The sequence below is a fragment of the Oncorhynchus clarkii genome, chromosome 3, assembly GCF_045791955.1.
Source record: "Oncorhynchus clarkii lewisi isolate Uvic-CL-2024 chromosome 3, UVic_Ocla_1.0, whole genome shotgun sequence".
Lineage (NCBI taxonomy): Eukaryota > Metazoa > Chordata > Actinopteri > Salmoniformes > Salmonidae > Oncorhynchus > Oncorhynchus clarkii.
The window spans coordinates 58,688,329-58,711,968 of record NC_092149.1 but is presented as its reverse complement, the minus strand read 5'-3'; the positions used below and the strand labels follow the sequence as shown (position 1 = coordinate 58,711,968).

The following is a 23,640-nucleotide window of genomic DNA, read 5'->3' as shown; positions in this document are numbered from 1 at the left end:
GGTCTGAATACTTGTGAGTTTATAATACATTTGCTACAATAAAACGTTTTTTTGCTTTGTCATTATGGGTTGTGTGTAGATTGATGAAAGAAAAATGTTTTTTAATCCATTTTAGAATAAGGCTGTAACGTAAAAAAAATGTGGAAAAGGTCAAGGGAGTCTGAATACTTCCCATACTTATTCCACGTTTTGTTACAGCCTGAATTCAAAATTTCTTAACTTGTTTATTTTTCTCACTCATCGATACAATACCCCATAATGACAGTGAAAACATGTTTTTAGTGATTTTTGCAAATGTCTTGGAAACTAAATACAGAAATATCTAATTTACATAACTATTCACACCCCTGAGTCAATACATGTTAGAATCACCTTTGAAGGTGCATAATGGGCTTTGCAGGCGTGGGTCCCTTGTGCACGCATACATGGAATTCAACTGTTGAACCTTCCTACTTGCTGGCCAACAGATTTGCTCATGGAGTTTTCATTACATTTATCTTAAGCCATCCCTTTAAATATGGTATACCTTTAATTAGACGTTTGTCGACAGACTAGAATACATTGAGAGAAGGGATTCAGAAAATAGGGATCAATAAAAGAATGCCATCTATGCACCTTCGTCTCCATTTCAGCACCAACTGGTAGAATTAAACATACTCCAATCTTGTAGATTATTTAGGCACATTTTAGGGTTAGGAAAGTATGAATCATAAAAAAAACTACTTGGAGAGCCTTTACGCACTAAATATATTGATACACAAAACACATCTGAGTAATGGTGCAGCAATATATAGCCTATTTCACAGTGGAAAAGGGTCCACAATACATTTTCAGTTTGCCTTCATATGGCTGGTTTCACAATCATCTCCACTCACCAGGGATCATAAGGAAAAATCACCTAAAACAATTGCTATGTGTATTTACAATCCCCTTCTCCAAACGGATTACTCATTTACCTAGCTCTTATCAATAGCTCTTACACATTCAAAAATTACAGTGCATGGAGAATGCTGTTATTTCTATAATAAATATATAAAAAGTAGATGCTTTTCCCACTTGGAACTGGTAGGTTGGATAGCATTTATTCATGGTTTCCTTGTAAAGGTGGTGGAATTATTAGGGAATGAAGTCAAGGTCAGAATACGGTATCTGTAGACACACCTCTGCCACACCTTCATTTCTTAGATCTCCACTTCGAACGAATGGCGGGGTGAACAGCATGCTATTCTTCATGCTTAAATTCAGAATACACATTTTACTACCAGAGTTTCTAGCACTTATGGGGCATTCCTACATGTTCTGCTTCACGTAGCAGAGCTGTTGTCAAGGGAAGTGAGTTTGTGTTTATACAGGACCTCCCGCCCCACCTACCGTCAACCAATCATATCAATGTGGAGCTATAAGGAGCTTTCCGCATTGATACATTTGGGTGGAGCACGGCGATGAAGTGCAAAGTTCAATTTGACCTCGGCATAACTCTGGAGGCTCTGGAGGCTCAACAATTGCGTCACACTCCGACTACATTTTCAGATTTTTTTATCATTTTTTTTATTTTTATTAACAACAAATCAATACATAAAGCACATGAGGGAACACGAGCATACATAGATGACAAACAACGGACAATCGAGCTAGGGGGTACAATATCACATTACAATTACACAAGGACCTTAATTATAATATCCTGTTGTGACTAGGGGGCAGTATTTTCATTTTTGGAAAAATAACGTACCCAAAGTAAACGGGATATTTTGTCAGGATGCTAGAATATGCATACAATTGACAGCTTAGGATGGAACACACTCTAAAGTTTCCAAAACTGTAAAAATATTGTCTGTGAGTATAACAGAACTGATATTGCAGGCGAAAGCCTGAGAAAAATCCAATCCGGAAGTGCCTCATGATTTGAAAGCTCTGCGTTCCAATGCGTCCCTATTGAGCAGTGAATGGGCTATCAACCAGATGACCTTTTCTACGTATTCCCCAAGGTGTCTACAGCATTGTGACGTAGTTTTACGCATTTATGTTGAAGAATACCCGTAAGCGGCTACATTGTGTAAGTGGTCACCTGACGGCTCTGAGTGATTCTCGCGTAAAATACAGAGGTAGCCATTTTTCCAATCGGTCCTACTGAAAAACCAATTGTCCCGGTGGATATATTATCGAATAGATATTTGAAAAACACCTTGAGGATTGATTCTAAACAACGTTTGCCATGTTTCTGTTGATATTATGGAGCTAATTTTGAATATTTTTTGGCGTTTTTGTGACTGCAATTTCCGGTCGATTTCTCAGACAAAAGTGAAGAACAAACGGAGCTATTTCGCCTACAAAAATAATATTTTGGGAAAAAAGGAACATTGGCTATCTAACTAGGAGTCTCGTGAGTGAAAACATCCGAAGCTCATCAAAGGTAAACAATTTAATTTGATTGCTTTTCTGATTTTCGTGACCAAGTTACCTGCTGCTAGCTGGACATAATGCTACGCTAGGCTATCGATAAACTTAAACAAATGCTTGTCTTGCTTTGGCTGTAAAGCATATTTTGAAATTATGAGATGACAGGGTGATTAACAAAAGGCTAAGCTGTGTCTCAATATATTTCACTTGTGATTTTCATGAATAGGAATATTTTCTAGTAACATTTATGTCCGTTGCGTTATGCTAATTAGTGTCAGTCGATGATTACGCTCCCGGATCCGGGATGGGGAGTATCAAGAGGGGACATACAGTGGGGAGAACAAGTATTTGATACACTGACAATTTTGCAGGTTTTACTACTTACAAAGCATGTAGAGGTCTGTAATTTATATCATAGGTACACTTCAACTGTGAGAGACGGAATCTAAAACAAAAATCCAGAAAATCACATTGTATGATTTTTAAATAATTAATATGCCTTTTATATATTATATCTGTGTGGAGAAAATTGTGTTTATATATTAAGGACCATGACAAGAAACCCTGCCGATGAAAAGCAGAAAGTTTCAGTGGAACTTTGTCAATATTATAATTGCAAAACAACATGAAGTTAAGGCCACCAAAAGTAGAGAAGACATGATGAGGAAGAACATTCCAGATAGAAGTGGGTCTTCTTAGGAATTGTTTTATCGAATTGATCTTAAAAGTATTATTTAAAGTAGTAAAGTCCAGAAAATTCAGTCCACCATTCTCATAAGTGTTCATTACAACAGTTTTCCTAATGTAATGTGTACGGTTTCTCCAAAGAAAGTTGAAAAGCATCTGGTCTATCTCCTTGCTTATTTTACTGTCCAGATATAAAGATCGAGCATCATATGTTAGTCTAGAGATACCTTCAGCCTTGGTTATAAGGACTCTACCTTTTAAAGATAAGTCCCTCTGTAGCCATTGATTTAGCTTCTTCTGTTTTTTAAATAATTAGCTTCTTCTGTTTTTTTAATAAGAGGGTTCAAATTTAGTAAGCCTCTAGACTTCTGATCCTTTGTAATGGTTATGCCTAAATATGTAAGTTCTTATTTTACTGGAATACCATAATATGAAGGTGTCACAATCTTTGACAGCTATGAGTTCACATTTATTCATGTTAAGATATAGACCAGACGCTTTGGAAAAGGATTGTATCACATTGATCGATATGGGAATTTGGTTAGCATCTTTCAGAAAAAGTGTAGTATCATCAGCCAGCTGGCTTATAATAATTTCTTTACCAGCTATGGAAATACCTTGTACAGGACTATTATAAAAAAATGTGGGTGATTAATAAAAACAGGTACGGAGAGATAGGACAACCTTGCCTAATTCCTCTCTTTAACTCAAATCTAGGTGAGGTGCCATATTTCAATTTGATAGAGCTGTTACCATTTGCATAGAGAGTTTTAATAGCCTTACAGAAAACATCCCCAAAGCCAAGTCTCTCAAGGGAGTGGAAGAGAAACTGATGCTCTACTGTGTCAAATGCTTTATAAAAATCTAAAATAATATGAAGCTATCCTCAGTTATTAGGTCTGAGTAGTCAAGTACGTCTAATACTAGTCTGACATTGTTAGAAATATGTCTGTTCCTCACGAAGCCATACTGTGTCTCATCAATGATTGCATCCAGGACTTCTTTAATTATTTTTGCAAGTAGTAAGGCTAATATCTTATAGTCATTATTAAGAAGACAGATTGGACACCAGTTATCGATGAGCAGCACCTCTTTTTTAGGCTTAGGTATCAGTGTTATTAACCCCTGACTCATTGTAGGAGGGAGAACATTGTTTTCAATACTCTCTAAGACTTCAAATAGGAAGGGAGCTACTTGTTCAGAAAATAATTTGTAAAATTCTGATGTAATTCCATCAACACCTGGTGATGTATTGTTCTTTAGATGTTTGATACTCTATAATCTCTTCAACTTTGATGGGTTCATCACACTGTTTAGATTCTATATCACTGATAGAGTAAAAATTATTCAGTGAGTTAAAAAACACATTTGTGGATTCCTGACAATATGTAGAGCTATACAATTTTCTGTTAAAATTGCTACAGTAATTAGCGATTCATTTTTGGTCATCTGTAATAACACCAATGTTTAACTTATGGATAGTGTTATTTTTAGCAGTTTCAGATCAAGCATAAGTTGTCTTAGATGCAGCTGCGTAACATAGTTCTTAAAGGGGCAATGTCTTAAAGAGCAATGACATACTTTGTAATATAAATCACATTTTATAGCAAATAATAATTTATATATTTATAATAAAATCAAATAGAACCTATTTTTAAAACCTCTTATGAAGTTGGTTTTGTAGCAGAACTTGATCTTTTTGACAGATATTATATTATGATTGTCTGTTTGTTCATATCTGCAAAGTGACTAGGGGGCAGTATTTTCATTTTTGGAAAAATAACGTTCCCATATTAAAACGGGATATTTTGTCAGGACAAGATGCTAGAATATGCATATAATTGACAGCTTAGGATAGAAAATACTCTAAAGTTTCCAAAACTGTAAAAATATTGCCTGTGAGTATATCAGAACTGATATTGAAGGCGAAAGCCGGAGAAAAATCCAATCCGGAAGTGACTCATCTTTTGAAAGCTCTGCGTTCCAATGCGTCCCTATTGAGCAGTGAATGGGCTATCAACCAGATAACTTTTTATACGTTTTCCCCAAGGTGTCTACAGCATTGTGACGTAGTTTTACGCATTTATGTTGAAGAATACCCATAAGCGGCTACATTGCGCAAGTGGTCAGCTGCACACTTCTGCCTGCAGATGATATTCCGCTGAAACTAGGCTATATGAGCGGCACCATGTGCATTTATTTCACTGCTTTGCGATTGTGTAGGCTACTTTGTGCATGATTTCTCTATTGTACTATATTATTGATAAATCGTACCTCCTCTACAAGAAGTGAGTATAAAAAGGTGGTTATATGGTTTATACCTGCGTATACCCTCCACTACACTACTGATCCTTTGTGTTTTACAAAAAGTGCAATCTCCTACATGAATGTGCTGTTATTACGGTTGCTAGCCTTTCAGAATCACAAACTGGTCACACACTGAAGGCCTTTCAAAAGGTTCACCACTGTGCAAACATGTCTATAATAGATGATGTTAAGATATTAAAGTTTCAAGAAAGGTGTGTATATATTTGGCCTGGCGATGCGGTTTTATGTGCTGACTGAATGGAAGCTGATAATGAGCTTTTTTACTCCCCTTACAAAAAAAGATAGCAGTTTTGAAACTGCAGTCGACTGGTATTTCGGACACAGTAATTGCAGAATTACTGCAGTTATACTGCACTGTAACTGCAGTCACACTGCAAAATTACTGCAGTAAATTTCTTAAATTTTGGATGCAGTATACTGGAGTTATACTGACTCTAACTACAGTTATACTGCACTCTGACTGCAAACATTTTTCTGGTCTGGAGAAGAAATGACGAGTCCTCACTGTCTGAGACAAGACCGACAGCGAGACAAGACCAAGACACTCAATATGTGATCTCCAGACCGGACTCAAGACTGAGACAGGTCTTGAGTAAGACAACACTGGGCATTAATATGGAGTTGGTCCTCCCTTGCTGCTATAACAGCCTCCACTCATCTGGGAAGGATTTCCACTAGACATTGGGATATTGCTGCAGGGACTTGCTTCCATTCAGCCAAAAGAGCATTAGTGTGGTCAGGCACTGATGTTGGGCAATTAGGCCTGGCTCGTAGTCACGTTCCAATTCATCGCAAACGTGTTCAATGGAGTTGAGGTCAGGGCTCTGTTCAGGCCAGTCAAGTTCTTCCACACCGATCTCAACAAGCCATTTCTGTATGGACCTCACTTTGTGCACAGGGGCATTGTCATGCAGAAAAAGGAAATGGCCTTCCCCAAACTGTTGCCACAAAGTTGGAAGTATAGAATCATCTAAAATGTCATTGTATGCTGTAGCGTTAATATTTCCCTTAACTGTGACAAAGGGACTTAGCCTAGCATGAAAAACAGCCCCAGACCATTATTTCTCCTTCACCAAACTTTACAGTTGTCACTATGCATTGGGGCAGGTAGCATTCTCCTGGCATCCGCCAAACCCAGATTCGTCCAGATTCACCAGTTGGTGAAGCGTGATTCATCACTCCAGATAATGCGTTTCCACTGCTCCAGAGTCCAATGGCGGCGAGCTTAACACCACTCCAGCTGATGCTTGGCATTGAGCATGGTGATCTTAGGCTTGTGTGCGGCCATGGAAACTCCTTTCATGAAGCTCCCGACAAACAGTTATTGTGCTGACATTGCTTCCAAACGCAGTTTGGAACTCGGTAGTGAGTGTTGCTACCAAGGACAGACTATTTTTGCGTGCTACGCGCTTCAGCGCTCGGTGGTCCCGTTCTGCCAACTCCTTTGGCCTTGATTGTTTGGCGGCTGAGCCTTTGTTCCTCCTAGATGTTTTCACTTCACAATAAGCAGCACTAACAGTTGACCGGAACAGCTCTAGCAGGGAAGCAATGTGACTAACTGACTTGTTGGAAAGGTGGCATCCTATGACGGTGCCACATTGAAAGTCACTGAGCTCTTGAATAAAGCCATTCTACTGCCAATGTTTTGTCTATGGAGATTGCATGGCGGTGTTTTCGATTTTATACACCTGTCAGCAATGGGTGTGGCTGAAAGCGCAAATCTACTAATTTCAAGGGGTGTCCACATACTTTTGTATATATAGTGTAGTTTCTACAGAGTGCAAATGTTACATTTTGCAGTATTGGCGTTTCAGTTCTGTATTCTTAAAAAAAAAAAGGCCAACAGGCGCCTCACTGTCTCTCTCAGACAGTCTTGAAACTGATGAGGTAGTCTGGGTAGGCCCCTGCATCACAGAACACCACATAGATAAAGGGATTCTGCAGGTCATTGACAGCACAGTCATGCAGGCCCTGATGGAGATCAGTAGGGTTCAGAGGGTTCGGCTCCTTCATGCCCCTCACCCCTAGGCAGGGATTACCCACTAGCACCCTGGCACGGTACATGTACTTTAGCCCACTGGCGTCTGGGTTGGAGTAGGCATCCTGGCACGAGTACCACGTCTCTTTGGCAAAGTAGGTCCCATCCCCGTAAACAGTAGCTGAAACCAAAGAAAATCCAAAAGATTCGAGAAACCGAATGATTCAAGAAAGTTTCAAGAAGTTAAAAATGAAATGAATTTGTTTGAATCTTTGTTTGATTAAGCTCTACAGAGCATTACTGTTATGATAATGGAGAGGACAGTGTATGAGTTGATAAAGAATGTTCTTTACCGTTTCTCCCACAGAAGCTCCTATTGAAACCACAGGCATTGATTTTCTGACAGATGTCTTTGGTGGTGCCATGGTAAAGGTTCAGCTCATTCTTGTTTTTAGGATACTTCTTATCCAATGCCTGTTTCTTCACTGCGTACCTCTGCCACTGGTCCTTGCTCTGTATCCTCTGGATCTGTAGATAAAGCATTATAGATATTGTCAGTGATACAAGCACTACATTCCTCTCCTGGTTGTATATAATCTACACTGAACACAAATATAAAAGCAATATGTATAGTGTTGGTCACGTTTCATGAGGTGAAATAAAAGATCCCAGAAATGTTCCATACACACAAAAAGCTTATTCCTCTAAAATGTTGTGCACAAATTTGATTACACCTGTTAGTGAGCATTTCTCCTTTGACAAGATTATCCATGAATCTGACATGTGTGGCATATCAATAAGCTGATTAAACAACATGATCATTCCAAAGGTGCACCTTGTGCTGGGAACAATAAAAGGCCACTCTAAAATGTGCAGTTTTGTCACACAACACAATGTCACAGATGTCTCAAGTTTTGAGGGAGCGTACAATTGGCATGCTGACTGCAAGAACATCCTCCAGAGCCGTTGCCTAATAATTGAATGTTAATTTCTCTATCATAAGCCGCGTCCAACACCATTTTAAAGAATTTTGCAGTAAGTCCAACTGGCCTCACAACCGCAGACCATGTGTAACTACGCCAGCCCAGCCAGGACCTCCACATCTGGCTTCTTCACCTGCGGGATCATCTGAGAACAGCCACCTGGACAGCTGATGAAACTTTTGTTCAGTGTATATCATATCAGTAATAGTTCATTTACCTGGACAATCTGAATGGTTGATTGTGTTTTAGTATTTGGTTTCTTGGAGGTTGCAACAAATTCCTTCTCTATGCTCTGGTACTCCCCTGAGTTAGGAGCCAGAGTGACTATCTCCAGATCCTTGCCATCCATTCTGGTCCAGCTACGTGGGAACTGAATGACAGCTGAAAAACAGAAGCACAGAGGAAACCATTGAACAGATCATCAATGTAAAAACTCAGGATCAATTAGTTATTATCAAATCCATTTTTATTATTTCAATTCATATTCTTTTGATGTTCTGTATTATACACTTTTGATAAACTATACATTTGTATGAACTATAAATGATGCTTGACTATAAAGCTTTTTCCTAAACATATAACCAAGGTATTACCTGTGTCAGAATCTGCGACAAGGCTCCTTTTGACCCTGATGATGGTCCCTTTGCTGTCAGTCTGCTGCATTCGGCTCAGATCTACAGTGAATGTCTCCCCCTGGTGGTTATATTTAAAACTCTTGTCTTTCCTGTGGCAGGCCAGCTCCAGGTCATAGCTGAGACTCTGATCCAGCTCTCCCCAGACCTCTCCCTCCCCGGCCTCCCAGCGCACCGTCTCCCTCATCCTCTTCTCCTCTCCCTCCCGGTTATCCCTGTCCCTCGCCCCCAGCAGATAGTCCCTAATCTGGAGGACAGCGGAAAAAACATTGTCTTTCTTCCCAGAGACAGTGACTTTGTTTGGGGATGCTACCAGGACACGGACCTGGTTATTCTGGCTCAGGGCCACGATGGCCTGTTTCTGCGGCTCCAGCAGCAGGGGCAAGTGGCTGGAGGGCAGGTCCTGGCTAACGCACTCCTCAGAGACCAGCTCGTCTAGAAGTTTCTTCACCTGAGCCAGGCTGGCAAGGGAGGACCCGTACACCTCAGCCTCCATACTGGGGAAGACCACCGCTGCTGTGGCGCTGGCCAAACACAAGGCTGGTTTGGTAGGAGCAGGCTGGGTTGGTGTGGTTTGTTGGACCGTTTTTGATAATTTTTTGGCTGTTGTAGAAGTAAATAAATACAGAAATAATGTATGAGAAACATGCATAGTAATACTTGTGGAAAAGATTAAACACTTGGGTTACGATTAGGTTACTACTAACCAGCAGTCTTGGGTGTCACCTTTTTGAACTTTTTCATAACCTCATCAAAGTCCTTCATCATCTTGGTTTGGAATATAACAATGTGAATAGTTTTAACTGATGGGTTTCCGATGGTTTTCTGTAGCTCAGTTATTGCGTGCAACATTGCATTCCCAACCTCCACTGCTCCCAAGTTACCAGCACCTGTACAGGAGCATAAACATTTGTGTTTTTGGTGCCTGTATTTCTTTATCATTACAGTACATGCAAAGCAAATAATAAATGCCACTTTTAGGTTTTTAACAATGATACTACAATGTTATCACGCCTACCTGTTCCAAGTGCTGGGATGGAGACCGACTGGATTTTCTTGTCTTCACACATCTTCAACACCTTGAGCATGGAGCTGGTGATCTCCTCTTCCTTGGTCTGCCCCACCATGTGAATGATGTGCTTGGCCTGGATGTTTCCAGGTTTGGTCATGACAACACCATCATTGGGTTGGGTCCCTGGGGTCAGAAAAGAAAGGCATTAGCATGTCTAACTTCTTACACAAACACCACTTTTTTTTTATCCCAGCTACCCATATTTCAATTCTCGTTTACTTTGTGTGTATTTATGGAAGAAATGGAAGACTCATGCCTAAAGCTTTGCACTCGTCCACAACCGACTGTCCAGCAGCTTTTAGAATGGCTCCTGAAACGCCTACACAGTGAGGAACAACATGAGTGTAAATATCTTCACTTGAAGACCTTTCTGATGAAAGAATATCAGATATGTTCAGCTGATCTGAAAGTTGGAATAGGGATCTTGCCTGAGTTCAGATCGAGGCTTGAGTTTGTACTGCTGACGATGGCGTCGGTTTTCTCCTTAGTGATGTCCCCACATACCACCTTGACCTTCACTGGCCCAATTACTGCTTCAATGGTGTTTCCTGGATAAAGGGAAAAGGTTACAGAGGAAGAATAAGTAGCAGACATCAACTGTCGCATAACATCACATGCCGTAATACATTGGAACTGTACAAACCTGTCTGGCCACTGCTGCCCTCTCCTTCCCCAGAGCTGGTGTCATCATCATAAATATCATCCTCAGAGTCACTGTCTTCATCATCATCATCATCATCATCATCATCACTACAAAGATCATCTTTATCCTGGTTGAGAATCCAAAGAATGGGTTTAAAAACAATAACTATACACAGTAATGTACACTGAATGTACAAAACATTAGGAACCCATTCCTAATATTTAGTTGCACCCCCCATCCCCGTGGAAAGCGTTCCACAGGGCTGCTGCCCCATGTTGACTGCAATGCTTCCCACAGTTGTGTCAAATTGATTGGATGTCCTTTGGGTGGTGGACCATTCTTGATACACACACACAGGAAACTGTTGAGCACGAAAAACTCAGCAGTGTTGCAGTTCTTGACACACTCAAACCGGTGCGCCTGGCACCTACTACCATACCCAATTAAAAGACACTTCAAATCTTTGTCTTGCCCATTCACCCTCTGAATGGCACACATACACAATCCATGTCACAATTGTCTCAAGGCTTAAAAATCCTTCTTTAACCGGTCTCCTCCCCTTCATCTACACTTATTGAAGTGGATTTAACATGTGACATCAGTAAGGGATCATAGCTTACACCTGGATTCACCTGGTCAGTCTGTCATGGAAAGAGCAGGTGTTCCTAATGTTTTGTACACTCAGTGTAAGTATACTATACATCCACAGTATGTCTGAAGTTAAGTTCTATTAACAATGGCAGTTATGACATTATTATTACAAAGTTAGTACATTTTCAATATTTCTTTAAAGCTAGAATCCTTAGCTACATACATTTTTGGACTTATAAAATTAATGATATGTACCCATTGATTCTTGAAGAATATAACTTATAAATGCATCATGAGCTTAGTTGAAATGTTGTACCCCACCAGAACCCAAATTATAAGCTTGTTTTACTCCAATGTTTAGAAACAACATAAACAAACACTATCCTCAAAACATGTTTAAAACTATAATTTGAATCATCGATGGCCAGTCCTTGCATCCATAGCTCTGTCTATAGATCTGAGAGTGGTTCTCCAGCCCTACCCCTTAGCTTTTTAGCGAAACAGGGGCTTTGTTATCGTTTCAATTAAGGATTCTAGCTTTAACATACCATCTGTCTAGTCTTCCACTGGTTGAGCCCCAGTTGACACTCCTGCAGGACCTTGTCCTCGTAGATGACAATGTAGATCAGTTTGATGATGGTAGGAACGAGGCACTGTGATAGATGATCCTGGATGCCCTGGAGGATGGCACCAATGGAGTCGGCACCATTAAGGCCGCCACCTCCTACAATGAGAATGTTTAAAAAAAATGTATCACTGCATTAGCTGTAGCTGAAAAATAGGACAATAGCTGTGGATAACTCAACAAATTAAAATGCCTGCATGTTGGAAGCCTACAATAACAACTGTTTATAATAACCTTTAATAACACTGAACCACTATTAAACCATTGCCTACCAGTGCCCACAGCAGGGAAGGACACGGTTGTGATCTGTTTGTCCTCACAGCACTTCAGCACCTTGGTGACTCGTAGTGTAGTGTCAGCCACAGAGTGGGGCCCCAGCATGTGGAGGATGAAGTCACACTGCAGGGCCCCTCCACTGGTCACCCCTGCTGCATCAGCCCTCAGAGGGCCTGGAGAAATAAAGCAGATGACACACGGCAGAGAGACAGAGAGAGAGAAAAGAGTCAGACTGAATGGCTGAGATACACCACTGGTTATATTTTTCCTTAGATGGGAGACACTCACAAATGGTTTTGCACTCCTGTTCAACTGCGCTCCCAGCTGCTTTGAGAATCGCAGCACTAACTCCTGAAGAGAACATGTTTAAAATGAGGTTGTATCCAGTAGGTAGGATGAAAGTTATATTAACAGAATAAATCATATTTTCCGGAGTGCGCTAACAATGTAACATTTTATGCCGTTTTTTTCCAGTATACAGACCTCTTGTTAAGCTGATTCTTGAGTTGGTGGTATTCACGATACCTCTGACAGTTTCTTGAGTGATGTCGCCTCTCCTCACTTCAATTCTGACACCAAGGATTTTAACTAGGGGAGGGAAAAGGTCAACATTTCACACTCACATATTGTGATAATGATACCAATGCACATTTTAAAATAGGACACCATGAATTAATTTCAAATTCAAACAAAGTATCAAAGTCAGACCTTGATTTGGGGGAAGACTGGACTGAGAAGGTGTAGATGGTGATGCAGCCTTTGCCTAAATAAAACCCATAACCTCTAGTCATCACACTCATCAACAAAACAACAAAACATTTTCAAATGAGCCTTAGGTGGATTAAATCTACCTGCTCGATGTTGTGTGGGCCCAGGTTCCTTTCGTTAAAGTAATCTCTCAAGAGGTCAAAGATCTTTTGCTCAAAGGCCACTATGAAGATGATTTTGATGCTGGATGAAGGCATCTGTGATATGTGACTCTCCAGTCCTTTTAGTATGGCCTTGATGGAATCTTTGGGCTCAATGCCACCTTTCCCTGAAGCACAAGGCATCAGCATCCAAAGTGAGAAATAGATCAATTGAAACAAATAAATTGATTGATTAATCAGTACAAGTGACACTGGAATGGAACATTTAGTTTTATAATATATTTCAGTTGAATCACCTGTCCCAATAGTAGGAATGGACATTGTGACTGCCTTCCTGTGCTCAGACAGATTAAGGACCTTCTCTATGGAGGTACTGATATTTGCAGCATTCTTGGGCCCAACTATCTGAGCTATGTTCTTACAGTTCAGTTTCCCACCACATGAGAACACAACATCATTGTCCTTCAGGACACCTGGGGAAATTGGGACAAAACAAATCAGTATTCTGTGATTAAGGTTCAACACTAATGGTCTGGTAGCAAGCTGAATACTATATTATTTCTGGAAATGTTGATTTTATAACCTAATCTTATCATATCAAGTATTATCGCTTGACTTAGTCCTCTTGTAAATGGGACTTCCTGGATAAATTAAGGTTGAATAAAAAAGTATGCCTTACCAAGTGATTGTACCATTCTTCTGCATTCATCCACTACTGATTTCCCAGCTTCCTTTCGGATGGCTCCAGACACACCTGTTGAGATAAGACATACAGTAAGTTAGAGACTTACCGTACACCGTCAAATGAAAACAAACTGAAAACAAACTGTGTGAACATGCCATTAAAAATAATTAAACACACTTGCCAGACTTAAGATTCAGATGATGGTTGTTGGAATTCACTATGACATCCACTGTCTCTTTGGTGATGTCTCCCTTCTTCAGGAACACTGACACTCCACTAATAATCACTGTTAATAGAAGAAAAATCAAGAAAGCAGATCTAATTCAAATGAAACAATTACCCCACCGAAAACATTCTTTAAAAAAAGTATGCAGCAACAATCAATACATTACAGAATTAAAACACACAACATTATCCAGCCTAAAAAAAGCATTTTACACTCCTCCGTAAGAGTCTCCCATCAATATTTTAAATTAATTCAGTGGCACTAACATATCTAGATGAAGCATAGATTGTAGACTATTCCATGCATCTGGTGCACAAGAAGAGAAGGCAGTCTTGCCTAATACTGTGAATGTCGTGGGGACTTTGAGTGGCAACCACCTTACAGAACGGGTATGGTAACTGCTGGTGGTGAAAGAAACCAGACTGCAGAGGTAAAGATGGAGTTTACCCAAAAGGGCTTTGTAGATGAACACATACAAATGTAGCTTCCTGCGCATATAAAGTGAGGTCCAACCTACCATTCGGTACAAGGTGCAATGGTGAGTGAGTGACTTGGCATTTGCAATAAAGCTCAAGGATGCATGATAAACAGAGTCCAGTCTCTGTAAGACGGAGGAGGTTGCATGCATATACAACAAGTCACCATTATCAATTACAGAGAGAAAAGTGGCCTGAACAAGCTTCTTTCTAGCCATAAGCGGGAAGCACGCCTTAATACGAAAATAAAGACCCAATTTCAATTGAAGCTTCCTCACAAGATTATCTAAATGAACTTTAAAGGACAACTTGTCATCCAACCATATACAGTGCCTTGCGAAAGTATTCGGCCCCCTTGAACTTTGCGACCTTTTGCCACATTTCAGGCTTCAAACATAAATATATAAAACTGTATTTTTTTGTGAAGAATCAACAACAAGTGGGAGACAATCATGAAGTGGAACGACATTTATTGGATATTTCAAACTTTTTTAACAAATCAAAAACTGAAAAATTGGGCGTGCAAAATTATTCAGCCCCCTTAAGTTAATACTTTGTAGCGCCACCTTTTGCTGCGATTACAGCTGTAAGTCGCTTGGGGTATGTCTCTATCAGTTTTGCACATCGAGAGACTGACATTTTTTCCCATTCCTCCTTGCAAAACAGCTCGAGCTCAGTGAGGTTGGATGGAGAGCATTTGTGAACAGCAGTTTTCAGTTCTTTCCACAGATTCTCGATTGGATTCAGGTCTGGACTTTGACTTGGCCATTCTAACACCTGGATATGTTTATTTTTGAACCATTCCATTGTAGATTTTGCTTTATGTTTTGGATCATTGTCTTGTTGGAAGACAAATCTCCGTCCCAGTCTCAGGTCTTTTGCAGACTCCATCAGGTTCTCTTCCAGAATGGTCCTGTATTTGGCTCCATCCATCTTCCCATCAATTTGAACCATCTTCCCTGTCCCTGCTGAAGAAAAGCAGGCCCAAACCATGATGCTGCCACCACCATGTTTGACAGTGGGGATGGTGTGTTCAGGGTGTTGCTTTTACGCCAAACATAACGTTTTGCATTGTTGCCAAAAAGTTCCATTTTGGTTTCATCTGACCAGAGCACCTTCTTCCACATGCTTGGTGTGTCTCCCAGGTGGCTTGTGGCAAACTTTAAACGACACTTTTTATGGATATCTTTAAGAAATGGCTTTCTTCTTGCCACTCTTCCATAAAGGCCAGATTTGTGCAATATACGACTGATTGTTGTCCTATGGACAGAGTCTCCCACCTCAGCTGTAGATCTCTGCAGTTCATCCAGAGTGATCATGGGCCTCTTGGCTGCATCTCTGATCAGCCTTCTCCTTGTATGAGCTGAAAGTTTAGAGGGACGGCCAGGTCTTGGTAGATTTGCAGTGGTCTGATACTCCTTCCATTTCAATATTATCGCTTGCACAGTGCTCCTTGGGATGTTTAAAGCTTGGGAAATCTTTTTGTATCCAAATCCGGCTTTAAACTTCTTCACAACAGTATCTCGGACCTGCCTGGTGTGTTCCTTGTTCTTCATGATGCTCTCTGCGCTTTTAACGGACCTCTGAGACTATCACAGTGCAGGTGCATTTATACGGAGACTTGATTACACACAGGTGGATTGTATTTATCATCATTAGTCATTTAGGTCAACATTGGATCATTCAGAGATCCTCACTGAACTTCTGGAGAGAGTTTGCTGCACTGAAAGTAAAGGGGCTGAATAATTTTGCACGCCCAATTTTTCAGTTTTTGATTTGTTAAAAAAGTTTGAAATATCCAATAAATGTCGTTCCACTTCATGATTGTGTCCCACTTGTTGTTGATTCTTCACAAAAAAATACAGTTTTATATCTTTATGTTTGAAGCCTGAAATGTGGCAAAAGGTCGCAAAGTTCAAGGGGGCCGAATACTTTCGCAAGGCACTGTACCTAGGTATTTGTAGGATGACACTCTTTCAATGGATAAACCACCAGATGTGACAATGCTAACCTTCTCTGGCAGAGTTCGAGCTCTGGTAAAGGTCATGAATTTAGTTTCTTGTACATTCAAGACCAGTTTGAGACCATAAAGGGAGGACCGCAGAGACTGAAAAGCAGTCTGGAGCTCTTGAACAACCTGAACCAGAGAAGGAGAACATTAGTATATGACTGTATCATCTACATTTAGATGTAACTTTGCTGGTTGCATCGCACTTCCCAAATCATTAATAGAAATTGAGGACACAGGAGCTAAAATGGAACCCTGGGGCACACCTTTATTCATCTCAAGAAAGCTAGACTTGTGATTGTCAGTATGTACACATTGCGTTCTGTAAGAAAAATAGTTCCTAAACCAATTTATTGCCCCTTCACTGAGACCAATGTTACTGAGTCATCCTAGCAACAATTTATGGTCAACTGAATGAAATGCCTTTGATAAATCCACAAACAGAGCAGCACAATGTTGCTTTTTATCAAGTGCATTAATGATGTAATTTGCCACTGCCATAGCTGCAGTTGTGGTGATGTGCCCCGATCTAAAGCCAGACTGAACTCTGCTCAGTATGTTATTTTTAATGAAGAAGTTGTTTTTAACTGAGTTCACTAGGGATTCATAGACTTCAGTAATAACACCAGCTGCTATTATTAAGCGGTAGGGTCCAGTTTGTCTGGACCTGCAGACATTTTAGTGTCTATTGCCTTCAATGCTTTATAGACCTCAGCATAAGAAACAGGCTCAAGCCTGCTCAAGCCTGAGGGTGGTTTTAACCTTCTAGATGATGAATTGTATCAACTCGCTACCCAATGTTTTTACTTGCGAAATATATACTGAGTATATCAGACATTAGGAACACCTTGGATGGCTTTTCAGAATTCACCGATAAATTGGTCCAACTGGAAAATTAAAGGCACAGAAACTGTAATTATTTGGTAACAGGAAATACATTTAGTTTTGGACTGACCAATGAAGATATTTTCAAACTTAAAAGTTAGATATCACAACATTTTGATTTAAAATCTTTTGGACATTGAGTCAGAAAATGATGCTCATATGATAGGTAAGATATACAAAACCTTGCAGAGAACATATCCAACTGACAATCTCAGAAAAAATAAATAAACTATTGGAACCAAGACTTAAAAATAATTGATGTTGGCACAATATGGAGGGGATGTTGGAGCATAACTAATGAAATTAAAAGGTAACTAAAATGTATGCTTAATTCAGTATAAACTAATGTATATAATTGATTATACAAAAGACAAAATTCACAAATTCTACAGCATAACGGTCATAATGTCTTAAGTGTAAAACTAACAATTACCCAATTATCCATGCTTTTCTGGGAATGCTATAAAGTCCAAAAGTTATGGGCAGAGCTAGACAGTTGGCTGTCAGAAAAATTACAAGGAAAACATACTTTTAATCCATCTGTCTGCATATTTCATAAGGTGGTGTAGTGAGATAAGCATTGGGCTGGATGATTCTCTTCTCATCACTCATCTTGAAAAACCTTATACTAAAAACTTCAAACACTTCAAACACAAATCAATTTGTGAGGACAGGGCACGCTTTAGGTTTCCTGCAGTATTCAACCATATGGTATGATTATACAAAAAGTATGGTTGAAGGAACTAACCTTTGATGTCTGAGCCTGGCTTAGCCACTAGGGGTGGTGGTGGATGTGTGTTATGTGGGGCAGTGGCTGCAGAGGGAGCAGTTGGAGTTGTGCCTGTTGCTGTTTTGTTGGTTATTTGTTGTCGACGATAACCCTGTTGAATGAAGTAGGACAAGAAGAGGTTTGACTTTCAACGGGAATACTTGACCCCATTTACAATAACACTGCACATTTCCTCCTTAATCAAACCTAAGCATGTACCAAGGTTTGACATGGTATGTTAATCACAGATATAGCCAGGTGGCATTATAAAAGGAACACTAAACATCGAATGGAATGTTGAGAAGCGGACTTACCTCTCCTTCAATGGCTGACTGGAACTCCCCCACTATCTTGGCATCGGAGTCTATCACAAATATGTTCCTCAGGTGTTGGGGTTTCTGTTTAATGAAACCGAGGACTCCCTTGATAACTGCTGCACAGCTCTCTGTGACGGGAAAACCAAAGGTACCGCACCCCATCGCTGGCATCCATATGGAGACGCACTTCTTGATGTCTGCTTTCAGTAAACTGTCCTGGACCGTCGACTGTAGATTGATATTTCTAAGAGTTGAGGTGTCCTTCCCCCATACTGGAAGCACTGCATAGATGAGGTGCTGAGCTCCAAGGGTGCCTGGGTTGGACAAGACCACATCTCCTGGCTGTAGAGTCTGCCTCTCCTTCAGGAACTTGTCAAACACCTTCCTGATATCAGGCCCACCAATCTGAAGGAACTGCTTAGCGATCGGAGTATCAAAGGACAGACTGCTGCTCAGAGGGCAGATCAAAGCATCTGCAGCATGTTGGGAGATGTTACCCTGACCAACAGTTAAAGTGACGCAACCTTCAATGTTGTATCTGTATTTCTGACAGTGGGTAATCACTGGTGATAGGTAGAGTTTGCACCCTAAATCCTTGAACTTGGCCTGCAGATCCGCTTGGTTTTTCTCTAGGACTTTGGACTCCCCGGCCTTGGAGTATGTGTACCTCTCCGTTGTAATTGTACTGACCTGCTGTTTCACTGCATCTACGGCCTCTTTGATTTTATCACTCGCTGCCGTGATCTTCAGACAAGGAGATCCTAGTGTTTTGCATGGCAGTATAGTCACGCCCAGAGCCTTGATTTCAGGGACCTCTGAGAGGTTCATGCAAGAGGCCACAAACTCTACTTCCTGGACTGATTTGAGAGAGACATCCACTGTTTCCGGCTTCTTGTTGTCCAGGTATCCCCTCAACTTCCCTGCCACATCTGCCACCACACTGGAGAATCCACAGACTCCAATCTTCTCCTGTGTTACGGAGATGCTGACATTGTGGTTGTTCTTGGTGAATTTGAGGTCTCCATTGAGTATGGCAAAGAACTGTGCCCATTGTTCGCCATTGGTCACATGGGCTTGGTCTGGTGTGAGTTTGATGACTTCCTCTTTGATGACCTCATGTAATGTGTCTTCAGCTCTCTGGATGTCAGCTCTTTCTGCAAGGATCTGGATGGAACCATCACTAAGGAGGAATACAGATGATATGTGGTTCTGGGCAAAATGCTTCCTCTCAAACTTTTTCAGGTCCAGAGATTTCAAGAACTCCATCAAAGGCACTGATACATTATTAAGCAGTCTGGTTTCAACATTCCCCATTGCCTCATGGACAACACCTTCTGCGGTACTCACCTTGTTCTCCAAACCCTTTAGACATATGATGAAGCTTTCTTCATCTTTGGAAAACTCCACGTCCACTAGTTTGCCAGAGACAAGATCCCAGATGATCTCAAACTTCTCTTTGGAGTCCAGTGAGATTTTTCTTACTATTGTGTTCCTCTCCATCTGAAGCTCATCACTGACCTTCTTCACCATGTGCTCAATCTTCTCCACAAGGGTCTTCACCTCATTCTGCACTCCTACCACCACAATCTCACCATTGCTCTTCTTGTAAGAGATGCTGGCATCAGAGGATTTGAGACCAAGACAACTATTCTCAACCCTTTCCCAGACCTCCACCGCTGTGGGCAGCTGAACCTCTTTGTATTTCTCTAGCAAGGCCAGAGCCTCTCTCTGGGCAATTCTTCCCCATTTAGGGCCCAGTCTGAGCATGCCCAAGGACTCCTTCTCCATGGTCATATCCAGCTCCATCTGTGGGGGTTCTGTGATCATATTGAAGGAGACGCTAGCATTGACCTTACGTAGTCCAGTTGTTAAATCCTGCTTGCGGGCTTCATCACATTTAATGAAGTCGAAAAGTGCTGAACTGAGACAAAGGGCTATGTTAGAAGGGATGTCTGATGGGAGGGCTGTTTGCCCTGTTAACGCCTTCTGCAGACTGGAGTAGAATAGCTGAGCTATGAGGTCCACCCCACCGAAATGATGCTTGTGTTCCGCAACCTGATAGGCAACTGAAATAAGGTGAACAGAGGGCAGAATTATTTACTGAACAGGTTTAGCTTAAAACGTCATCCTATTTCTAGAGGATAATGTAATTGAAAAGGGGCCTACCATGACAGTCTTCAAAGGTGATGACCATGCTCTTGCCCTTGGTAACCCATATCTGGGACTTGATATCTCCTCCTTTGCTCCTTTTGCTGGAAAAGTAGAGATTGAGGGCCTCCTCCACTCCTCCTTTGATTTGGCTCATGTCCCCCTGGACAAGCACAGAGTCTGTCAGCTCTAAACGACACGACCCGATCTCCATGCCCTGGTACTTCTTCGATGAACATTTCCTAAGGAAGGACTTTACGTCTGCGTAACATCAAATGTTAATAGTTAGATTAGTATTGTATGCCGTTTTTTGGTCACTTAATGGCGTAATATTAGAGATATTGTGTATACATGTTTTTGATGTATCTGTGGACCCACCAATGTTCTGTTTGAAACTGACCACTACTCTGTCTCCATCGTCCAGGGTCTCCCAGGCATGCTCAGCCCCTTGGCTGCAGCTGCCGATGAACAGAGAGATGATGTCGCACTTGCAGCTCTCATTAAACCCAGTCAGGACGAAGCGCCTGTTGTCCAGTTTCCCTTCCACAGCAGTCTCATTGTACACCTCCACAGAAATGCCATACTGATGCTCCTTCTTGGCAAGGACTTTCTCTGCATCTGACAGGAGGTAAAGAATTTATTGGTGGGCATGATTGTCCAAACAGACTCAAGAAATAAACTAATATGATGTTCACCTGTTGATATAAGTAGATGACATGTAATGTAACAATGTAAATTCTCTAAAATGCAAAAACTCAAATAGCAGCCATTGTGTTCTTGTGACTGGGAAGGAAGCATTTCCTCATGACCCCTAATCCCAGCTGTGATGAGACATTCCATTTTACAGTCATAGCAAAGTAACTTCTGAATGATAAACAAGTATGGCAGATCTAATTACAGTGTTTATTCCAACAGGTACAAAGTGGAAATGTACACTGATTACAGTAAAATAAATCCAAGTGTGTGGTTAATAATACAGTAAATCATATACAGTACAGTAAATCATATAATATTAATTGGAGGAAAGAATATTTAAATTATATAAGTCTATGTAAAAAAAAACTCCTTACCTGACTGAAAGGACAGTTTGAGGATCCAGCTATTCTTGCCATGTCTTGTAATGCTGACCCCTTCTTCTTCTGATGCAAACTGGTCAAAATACAATTTAAGGAGCTCCTTTTCAAGTTCCTTTGTGGTTCTAACCAGCAGTGTTTGTGTGTTTGCTTTAATATCCTTATCCTCCACTGAATCTGAAAAATAAACAGAAACACACACAGAGAGAGAGAGAGAGCATTAACATGAATATTATTCCCATACTGATGTTATACATTGATGAATAAGTGTCTTTATGAATATCAGTCTTACCTGCTTGACTGTCTGACACTGGCTGCTACATCACAGATAAGGAAGGACAAGCACAGAAAAACACATGTCAAAATATTTTAATATGGCAAACTTGATGCAATATAACAAATAAACAAAGAATCACCTTCTCTTCGGTGTTGAGTGCAGATTTTCCCACAAGAGTCAGATTGTTGTCTCTTTTTGGTAAGAGAGGTGGTTTAACATTCTTCACTTTTGTTTCACCGCCATTCTCCTTCAGTTTCACTTGAAGCTCAACCACCCCAATGGGTTTTTTAAAATCTATCTTATGATCTCTTTTAGCCAACACTTTCTGCAGAGCTGGGAAAATGATAAAATACCATCATTAGGTACAGTATATGTAGTCTCTGCCTAATTAACCCATTGTACAAAACCAGATTCTGCTGTTTTGGCTCCTAAGACATTACATTACTGAACACAATCTTGGTGCCTCAGATGTTTGTCAAAATACTTTACATTAACTGTTTATCACAATACTTCAGATATAGGCCTGAGCACAATAGATAAACTGTATAATTAGGCTAATTTATTCACAATCAGATTTTGTGTCTAAATTGACAGTATGTAAATATTTTGATTTCAAAATATTTGTATAATTACATGCATCTTCGAGGTAAACGAGCAGAGCCTTCTTCTTGTCCCCAGGATAGTCTTGAATTTGTAATACCTCTCCTCCAGACCTCCTTTTGTTTTTGAAGTACAAATCCAACTTGGATCTAATTTTGTCTAGGTCGACTGGCAGACCCTCCAAAATCAGTGTTTTTTCCGTCATTATTCAGAAAATTAGGTCGACCTATATTGATTGAAGCGTGATCATACTTGTATGACTCTTATTTCAGAAACTTTGATTGCTCACCTGTCCTGTTGAAGTGACAGTTCGTGTCTCAGGGGAACGAGGATTCTGAGATTCCACACTCTGAAATCGTGCTACAGTGTCTTTTTTTATTTCGGTTATTATGGAAAATCCGTGCTAATATGTTGTGTTGAGCCCAGATGGTTGCGTCCTGTATAGTGCATAAAATAACTTTCACTTTTGATTTTAACCTCGTGACTTCAAGGAACTTGAAGTATTAGTGAACAAGAAAGTTAATCGGTTCTCCACCGAGGTAAAAAACAGTTTTAAATTGGATATTCGCGCTTTCAAACCACTTGAGCCACAGACTCCAAATAAGTGTAATGATTTTGGACAAATTGCGCACAACATTGCACAGGTCTTATTTTCACGATTTGGACATTAATTCGCTTTCCAAAGCTAATAAACATGTGGAAATGTGAGCAAGCAGCATTTTGTATTCCTAGATTAATTAGTTAGGGAGCGTAAACAAAGTTTAAACTTTTTCTACATTCGAATTTCAATAGCTCCTTGGTCATGTGACCTATTTGACTCAAACAAGGTTCAGAATGTCCACTCAGTGGGCCTACACATTGCACACCCTTTAGTTTGTCCATTTTCATCTCACACGGTTTTACATAAATGTTTTAAAATTCAAAATTTCAATAGCTCCTTGGTCATACTGACTTTAAAGAATGTACACTCAGCGGCCCTACACATTGCAGACCCTTTAGTTTGTCTATTTTCATCTCATGCAATTTTTCAATGTCTTTCAATGTTTCTAATTTCAATAGCTCCTTGGTCATGTGACCTACTGACCTCAAACA

The 23,640-nt window shown here is 40.4% G+C and overlaps 1 protein-coding gene across 1 annotated transcript; it reads right to left on the bottom strand.

Moving 5' to 3' along the window:
* Positions 1-2,653: 2,653 nt before the first annotated feature.
* Positions 2,654-22,975, bottom strand: LOC139399767 (protein mono-ADP-ribosyltransferase PARP14-like). The gene is made up of 26 exons (XM_071144992.1): positions 22,582-22,975; positions 22,088-22,281; positions 21,964-21,988; positions 21,669-21,848; positions 20,977-21,216; positions 20,617-20,859; positions 18,448-20,516; positions 18,113-18,245; positions 13,951-14,055; positions 13,764-13,838; positions 13,381-13,557; positions 13,067-13,251; positions 12,924-12,978; positions 12,699-12,803; positions 12,504-12,566; positions 12,212-12,388; positions 11,863-12,038; positions 10,724-10,850; positions 10,509-10,628; positions 10,337-10,399; positions 10,027-10,203; positions 9,716-9,898; positions 8,970-9,611; positions 8,594-8,757; positions 7,747-7,921; positions 2,654-7,574 (listed from the first exon to the last, which is right to left on the bottom strand). Exons 1-26 carry the CDS (start codon positions 22,751-22,753, stop codon positions 7,279-7,281), a joined length of 6,321 nt encoding a protein of 2,106 aa, XP_071001093.1. The 5' UTR covers positions 22,754-22,975; the 3' UTR covers positions 2,654-7,278.
* Between the last annotated feature and the right edge of the window lie 665 nt (positions 22,976-23,640).